Source organism: Lampris incognitus, chromosome 2, assembly GCF_029633865.1.
Source record: "Lampris incognitus isolate fLamInc1 chromosome 2, fLamInc1.hap2, whole genome shotgun sequence".
NCBI classification, from domain to species: domain Eukaryota; kingdom Metazoa; phylum Chordata; class Actinopteri; order Lampriformes; family Lampridae; genus Lampris; species Lampris incognitus.
Genome location: NC_079212.1, coordinates 47,486,033 through 47,494,369, shown reverse-complemented (window position 1 = coordinate 47,494,369; position 8,337 = coordinate 47,486,033). Strand labels below are relative to the sequence as shown.

The window sequence follows — 8,337 nt, the reverse complement described above, 5'->3', positions numbered from 1 at the left end:
TCTCATAAACAAGTCAAGAGACATGCGGTGGTTTCACTGATCCAGCAACATCCTCAGTCCTGGCGGGGCTGACAGCAGTTTCTGATGAACAGCAATAAGGAAGAACGCGGAGCAGTTACTCATTAACTCCAACAGACTTTACACTTCTCCGGTGATGAAGCAAAAGGAACTTGTCCCAGCGTGGCGATAGCGGATTTCAAAACGGTAAAATGAATCTGTTTAGTCAACTACATATGAAAAAGCCAGGGTTATCTGTTTATACATATGACCTGAAAAAGCTTTTTTTCCCCCATCATACTAGGTAGGGGTCATTTTAGGACTACACAAGCCTGAAGATGAGCGACGTTTCTGAAGATGACAATGAGATCTCTTTTTCAGTAAAGGTAAAGTCTGACTCGTATGTGTTACCGACCTGTTGCATTGACCTGTTATTATGAAGTGTCTGGGAAGATTGGTTATATCATATATAATATGTAACTTTCCTGTTACCCTTGACCCTTTACAGTTTGCCCACTGTTCCAACAGGTCTGTAGATGACACCATCTCACTTTGCTTATTGCTTTAGTACACCTTGAAAAGAAAAACTTCTGTGTCAGAATTTTGTTTATTGACTACAGCACTGCTTTTAACAAACTGGTGTTGAGACTCGGAGGTCTTGGTCTGGGCAACTCTTATCTGTAATTGGCCATTTGATTTCCAGACAGGCAGGCCGCAGACGGTGAGAATAGGTAAAACATACTCATCTACATTAGTTCTCAGGACCGGTGTACCTCAGGGCTGCTGTCTGGGTCAGCGGTCTTTTGTTAGTCTATTATTGTACAGTCTGTTTTACACACAGCTGTGTTGCCAAATCTGACAACAGCGTCATTAAATTCGCAGATGACACCACAGGGATTGGATTAAGTGTATATGTACGTCCTCCTACTCCTTTTTGAACATGTAACAAATAATCTGATGCATACAGAGATTTGTTCGCTGAGTTCAATGTGTGGATTTGTTGATCACTTCAGATTATTGGCAATGGTTTATCTCCTGCTTATTTCATCATCATCGTTAGTTCTGTAACCTTTTTTGAGGTCGTAGGAGCACAGCTGATGTCTCAACATGTTGAGTCATCATTGTGTTTCGGTAAGGGGAGTACCTGGTGGTCCCTATCTCCTCCCCTGCTTATTTACATGTTTGAAATAAATCATTATTTATTCACTCATTCAAATCATCATTCATTCACTAATAAGTGAGTGATGAGAGGGCCTCTAGGAGGGAAGTGGAAGATTTAACCATATGGTGCCGTGGTAACAACCTCTCTAAATGTCAGCAAGTCAAGAGAAATCATTGTGGATTTCAGAAAGATCAGAGAAAATCACATTCCTATTTCCATCAGTGGGTCATCTGTTGAAAATGTGGACAGTTTTAAATTTCTCGGTTGGCACATCACCACCTGCATCCTGAAGAAGGCACAGCAGAGACTGTATTTTCTGAGGTGTCGCAAGAGTTTTGGGATGAGTACCAAAACTGTTATGAACTCTGATGGGAGTACCATGGAGAGGGGCTTGACAGGCTGCATCACAGTGTGGTTTGGCAACCTGACTGCTCAGGGCTGCAGACTGCTGCAGAGGACTGTAAAGGCGGCAGCAGAGATCATCAGCATGGAACAACCACACCTTCATATTTACACCACTCGCTGCAAAAGGAAAGCCCAAAACATCATTAAGGACACCAGCCACCCTGCTCATGTTCTGCCCTCTCTCTTTCCATTTAAAAAACTACCAGAGCATCACATCACACACCACCCGTCTCAGTAATAGTTTCTTTCCACAGGTTGCTGAACAGCTGACACACCCATATAATAATAATAATGATAAATTAAACTTATATAGCGCTTTTCTAACACTCAAAGTGGCTTTACAATAAACGGGGTGAAACAAGACAACAGATAATGCACAGACATACAGGGGTGGATGGGAAGGGGGGCTACGAGAGGGAGAAGCGGCAGCCACACACGACGCCAGCAGTACTCCCCCACTTACACACATAGACAAGGGCAAGAAAAACACAAGACAACATATGCACCTTTTATTGTTGTGATATCGTGTACTTTTCTATATTGTGTATGTAGTGCATGAATTGACTGTACATAGTTTTTTTGTTTTTGTTTGTTTTGGGGGTGAGGTGTCCTTGTGTTAAGGCAGAGAGAGCCAGAGCACAAGAATTTCATTGTATTCCAAATACACATGACATTTAGTTGAAGGGCAGCACGGTGGCATAGTGGTTAGCGCGGTCGCCTCACAGCTAGAAGATCCTGGGTTCGAGCCCCGGGACAGTCCAACCTTGGGGGTCATCCTGGGTCGTCCTCTGTGTGGAGTTTGCATGTTCTCCCCATGTCTGTGTGGGCTTCCTCCTGGTGCTTCAGTTTCCTCCCACAGTCCAAAGACATGTAGGTCAGGTGAATCGGCCATACTAAACTCACTAGGTGTGAATATGTGTGTGTGTGTGGGCCCTGTGATGGCCTGGCGGCCCATCCAGGATGTCTCCCCGCCTGCCGCCCAATGACTGCTGGGATAGGCTCCAGCATACCCACGACCCTGAGAGCAGGATGAGTGGTTCGGATAATGGATGGATGGATGGGATAAAGTTGAGGTTGAAATTGAACTTGGGAAAAATCATGCTACGAGTAGCAATCCAGTTTAAAGGGTGGTGATCGTAAAATGCTTGGGGTAGCTGCAACTTAACCTGACTATGCCTTAGTCTGGCTGCCTGTCAGTATGTTATACTCATGACCTGTCACGTTCTACCATGGACAGTTCATGATGTTCTGGACACGTCCAAGACCAACAAACCAGCACCTTACAGAAGCTTTCTCATTCTTCACGGCTGCCATCTGTGGCTCTGTTGCACATGATTCATAACGCGGTCTGTGTTTTCTGTTTGGATTCTCTTGTAATAATTCGTAGTTCCTGGGACGTGTGGAGGTGGTCCGCCCCGAGGGCCTGCAGATCCTGACTCAGGCGGCACAGATCCTCAAGGTCAGCGGTTGCCAGTGATATCCTGTCTGCTTGTGGGGAACTTCCACCTGTGGAAAAAATAAAATAAACCCCATACCCGTAAAACATGTTGATTTTATAGAGCAAACCCTTTGTCGTGGAGCTCTACTTGCACTGTTATTTTCATTATGCTGTTTGAAGAACTTGTGTCTTATTTTAATTTTAAATTTTTGCTAACTATTAATCTCAGATTAAGGTATAAATTCTTAAAGTCAGCTCAACCAAGGGACCAACATTCTTAATTAATAATTTTAAGTAAGTCTGTCTTAAATGAGTTTTCGTTGCTTGTAATAAGCACAACTTGCTTAACTTCTGGCGCTTCTGTCTCGTGTTAAGGCCCATTAAGGTCGCTCGGTGGCGAGAACTTCATGCTAGTTTTAACAAGTCTAGTCAAGCAACACTGGCAGATTTCTTTTGCTGGATATAATTTAAGAATACATATATGATTACATTTAAGAATATTTGGCTTCTTTCTAGTAGGGCTGGTTTTGCAGCGTTTGTGATTATATTTCCCAGCGTGCTTGCTTGCCGAACATTCAGTCAGATGTGCCGTGCCTCACTCATACCGGCACGTCACCCACATGGTTTTTATGATGCTTGGTGCAGTTCTGTGCAGAGGAGTTAAAAGCTCTCTGGTCAGGAACTCGTGTTTGGTGACTTATTTTATGCCGGCCTAGCTTCAAGTGGTATGGGAAGGGATATGGGCATTACAGTGATGCTGAGCCGTACTTACAACAGGCGTGATGTGGCTACAGCTTGGTACTTGTGCATATGAGAAGAAAAAAAAGTCCTTCTGTTTAAATCATTATATTCTGTTTGAATGTTTGTCTGATACAATCTAATCACTTAGACGCCAGATGGAGACGCCAAAAATAAAGTGCAGAAGAAGAGCAAAGTGTACCTGTTCCTGTCCATGAGCGGAATAGATGTATTGGAAAACAAAACCAAGGTGGGTGGCAGAAATGGCCGTGAAGAATCAACGCTTTTAACATCATACATAGTATAACGGGCGGCACAGTGGTTAGCGCGGTCGCCTCACAGCAAGGAGGTCCTGGGTTCGAGCCCTGGGGTAGTCCAACCTTGGTGGACGTCCCGGGTCGTCCTTTGTGTGGAGTTTGCATGTTCTCCCTGTATCTGCGTGGGTTTCCTTCAGGTGCTCCGGTTTCCTCCCACAGTCCAAAGACATGTAGGTCAGGTGAATCAGCCGTGCTAAATTGTCCCTAGGTGTGAGTGTGTGTGTGTGTGTGTGTGTGTGTGTGTGTGTGTGGGTTCTGTGATGGCCTGATGGCCTGTCCAGGGTGTCTCCCTGCCTGCCGCCCAATGACTGCTGAGATAGGCTCCAGCATCCCCGTGACCCTGATTGGGATAAGTGGCTTGGATAATGGATGGATGGATATAGTATAATGCTATACAAATTATGAGCCATTTATAGTAATATATAGACCAAACACTGACAAGTCCACTTCTACTCCTCCTCCTCCTCCTCCTCCTCCTCCTCCTCCTACTACTATTATTATTACTCATGCTTTCAAAAATGAGCTTAGCAATTCCTCTTATGTTTTCTGATTTGATTTTTTCGTTCTTCTCTGCTTCTGTTTTCTCTTCTTGTCCTGGTCAGTACATGCTGTACACATGCCCTCTCTCCTCTGTGTCGTTCTGCGGTGTCCTGCCCTCCTCACCCAAAGTCTTCGGCTTCTTGGCCAAACATCCTGCCGCGGACATGTACCACTGTTATCTGTTCCAGAGCAAGAAGTTTGTGAGTATCCCCTCCGTAATCTCCATTACAGTCGAATCATAACATGATGCTAATGTGACCACGCCGTGGATTTCTCAGTCATGTGCTTATTAAGGACACAGCACGGTGGCGTAGTGGTTAGTGTGGTCGCCTCACAGCAAGAAGGTCCTGGGTTCGAGCCCTGGGGTAGTCTAACCTAGGGGGGGATCATCCCGGGTCATCCTCTGTGTGGAGTTTGCATGTTCTCCCTGTGTCTGCGCTCCGGTTTCCTCCCACAGTCCAAAAACATGTAGGTCAGGTGAATCGGCCGTACTAAATTGTCCCTAGGTGTGAATGTGTGTGTGTGTGTGTGTGTGTGTGTGTGTGTGTGTGTGTGTGTGTGTCGGCCCTGTGATGGACTGGCGGCCTGTCCAGGGTGTCTCCCCGCCTGCCGCCCAGTGACTGCTGGGATAGGCTTCAGCATCCCCGCGACCCTGAGAGCAGGATAAGCGGTTTGGACAATGGATGGATCCATTATCCAACACATGACCCAGGATGCTTTCCATCTGCCTTCAAGACTGCTAGAGTCACCCCCCTTCTCAAGAAACCATCACTTAACCCCTCTGATGTCAAAAACTACAGACCAGTTTCCCTTCTACCCTTTCTATCCAAAACTTTCGAACGTGCTGTCTTTAACCAACTTTCTTTGTACCTCCACCAGAACAACCTCCTGGACCCCAACCAGTCGGGGTTCAGGGTGGGTCACTCGATAGAGACGGCCCTCCTTGCAGTGACAGAATCGCTGCACTCTGCGAGAGCAAACTCTCTCTCCTCTGTCCTGATACTCCTGGACCTGTCAGCTGTGTTCGACACAGTGAACCACCAGTTCCTCCTCTCTACCCTCGAGGGGCTGGGTGTCACAGGCTCTGCACTCTCAATGTTTACAACCTACCTGACGGGTCGCTCCTACCAGGTGACATGGAGGGGATCTGTGTCGGAGCCTCGCAGACTGACTACAGGCGTTCCACAGGGTTTGGTTCTGGGTCCTCTCCTTTGCTCCATGTACACAACATCCCTGGGTTCTTTTATTCGCTCGCATGACTTCTCTTACCATTGTTATGCCGATGACACCCAGCTGATCTTGTCCTTTCCTCCCTCTGACACACAAGTAGAGACACGCATTGCTGCGTACTTGACTGACATCTCGGAGTGGATGGCGACACACCACCTGAAGCTCAATCTGGACAAGACAGAGCTGATGTTCCTCCCGCGGAAAGGTTGCCCACACCGAGACCTGGCCATCACCATTGACAACACCGTGGTGATGCCAACTCGGACTGTGAGGAATCTGGGTGTGATCCTGGACGTCCAACTGTCTTTTGCTGATAACGTTGCATCAGTTGCTCGCTCCTGCAGATTTCTCCTCTATAACATCAGGAGGATTCGCCCATTCCTCACCGACGAGATGGCACAGGTGCTCATCCAGGCTCTGGTCATCTCCTGGCTGGACTACGGCAACTTCCTCCTTGCTGGTGTGCCGGCATTGGCCATCAGACCTCTGGAGCTTGTTCAGAAAGCTGCAGCTTGTCTGGTGTTCAACCGCCCTAAGTTCTCCCACACAACTCCCCTTCTCATGTCCCTACACTGGCTCCCAGTAGCTGTTCGCATCCAGTTTAAGACTCTGGTGCTAGCCTACAGGGCAGTAAAAGGAACAGCGCCTTCCTATCTCCAGGCCATTGTCAAGCCCTACACCCCCACCCGACCACTTCGCTCTGCTGCCTCGGGACGCCTGGTTGCCCCGTCGCTCAGAGGCCCTTGCTGTCGATCGACCCGGTCACGGCTCTTTTCTGTCCTGGCCCCACAGTGGTGGAATGAACTCCCCACTGATGTCAGGACAGCGGAGTCGCTGCCCATCTTTTGGCGCAGGTTGAAAACTCACCTCTTTAAGAACTACTACCCTGTTACTTGTTCTTAGCACTTATTGTATTCACTCATTAAAAAAAATCGCTTTCTTGCACTTTTACTTTAGCACTGGTTTTGCTCTTAGATGCTTGTTTAGATGCACTTATGACCTCTGATGACTAGTAGTTCTCCTGATTTCCTACGTTAAATGCACTTATTGTAAGTCGTTTTGGATAAAAGCTTCGGCTAAATGACTGTAATGTAATGTAATGACCCCCAGGGTACATGAGATTCGCTAACATTTATGTTTTGTGAGAAATACTATTTTTTTCCCCTGAAGCCATAGCTTTAGCCTCACTTCCTTGAAATTTCTTAAAAGAATGCGTAGAAATAAAACAAGGTGTGAAGTAGCAACATCCATGTTGACGCTAGCTACCTACCTGCCGTAGGGGGATACTGTCCAAGTGGGATTTTCAGCGTTGATATTTCATGACTTTTAAAATCTCCCTTCAGTCTCATGTGCTGGTCTCGATTATCGGAGATGCTTTCCAAGCCTCGAAGAAAGAGGTGAAAACCAGAGGAGGGAGAGACCTGATAGTGGAGGCGCTTCGGCACAAGGTTGGTTTGAATATACGTTGTATGATGCCATGTCGCGGCGTGACATTTTTCAGTTGAGCTATCAAATGTGATTTAAAACCTTAATTCATTCCTTGCTGGAAGAGCATTGATTAAAACTCATATCATCAATTTCCATCCTTTTCCATTTGTTCTTGTCTTCATTTAGAACAAAGTGTTGCAGAATGAGAATGCGGAGCTGAAGAGAATGCTAGCACAATCTAAGTGAAAATACTACCGATTGATTATTCTCACGCAAACACAAGCAAAGACTCCCCAGATAGCAAAATTGCTGTGCCCCGGACCCGTCCCATACCCAACTTTCATCTTTCTTTCATCCAGCCCACATACCGGTCCGCTCCTGTTTGCCAGATCTGGGCCAGAACCAAGCCATAGCAATGCCACATATGCCACATATTTGCCAAAGGTGGGCCATATTTTTGTTTTGTGATATTTAGGCCATATTCACCATTTACCACACGGGCCACTTCAGGGTCACATCCAGATTACATGTTGCCAAGAGCACCACATCTTTGCCAAAAAAGGCCCATACTCATCTACAGTAGTTCTGGCATATTTGGCATATTTGGGCCATAGTTGCTATTATACATTTGGGCCACTTCAAGCTGACATCCGTTTTGTCAGGGCCAGAAGATATGCTTAGGGCCAGGGCCAGAGATATGCTTAATACAACAAATAATCACCATGACACTGATTTATTGCTTTCATTGTTTTATTTCACCACAAGGAAAACACACTTGATTTACAATGGCAGTACAACGTGAAGGAAATGCTAAATTACTCTGTTATTGGTGTTATAATGAGTTTAAATAAACATGTGAATGTTCAAAAACATAGCCGTAAATACTTGATAAAATGGTGTCTTTTGTGTAGAGTCTTCAGCTGTCAGTTTTTTTTGTCAGTGACATCTGTAATGAATGAAAGGTCACGTGTTTAACTTGACCTACTCACGGATGTACGTGCAGTGCATGTGACGTATACAGGAAGTGAGAAGCGCATGTTATGAAGGTTGTAACTCGGATGAACGCTAGTAAAAGCTACACA

At 46.0% G+C, this 8,337-nt stretch overlaps 1 protein-coding gene across 1 annotated transcript; it reads left to right on the top strand.

The window, feature by feature from the left end:
• Positions 1–4: 4 nt before the first annotated feature.
• Positions 5–8,337, top strand: LOC130108164 (PTB domain-containing engulfment adapter protein 1-like). Its single transcript, XM_056275017.1, has 7 exons — positions 5–204; positions 302–383; positions 2,952–3,023; positions 3,892–3,990; positions 4,660–4,797; positions 7,171–7,275; positions 7,442–8,337. Exons 2-7 carry the CDS (start codon positions 336–338, stop codon positions 7,499–7,501), a joined length of 522 nt encoding a protein of 173 aa, XP_056130992.1. The 5' UTR covers positions 5–204; positions 302–335; the 3' UTR covers positions 7,502–8,337.

Excerpts from the sequence above, each read along its gene's own strand:
- LOC130108164 (XM_056275017.1), top strand. The coding sequence starts at position 336 with ATGAGCGACGTTTCTGAAGATGACAATGAGATCTCTTTTTCAGTAAAG. Across the intron at positions 384-2,951 it reads AGATCTCTTTTTCAGTAAAG|TTCCTGGGACGTGTGGAGGT; the intron begins GTAAAGTCTGAC and ends AATAATTCGTAG. Across the intron at positions 3,024-3,891 it reads AGGCGGCACAGATCCTCAAG|ACGCCAGATGGAGACGCCAA; the intron begins GTCAGCGGTTGC and ends CTAATCACTTAG.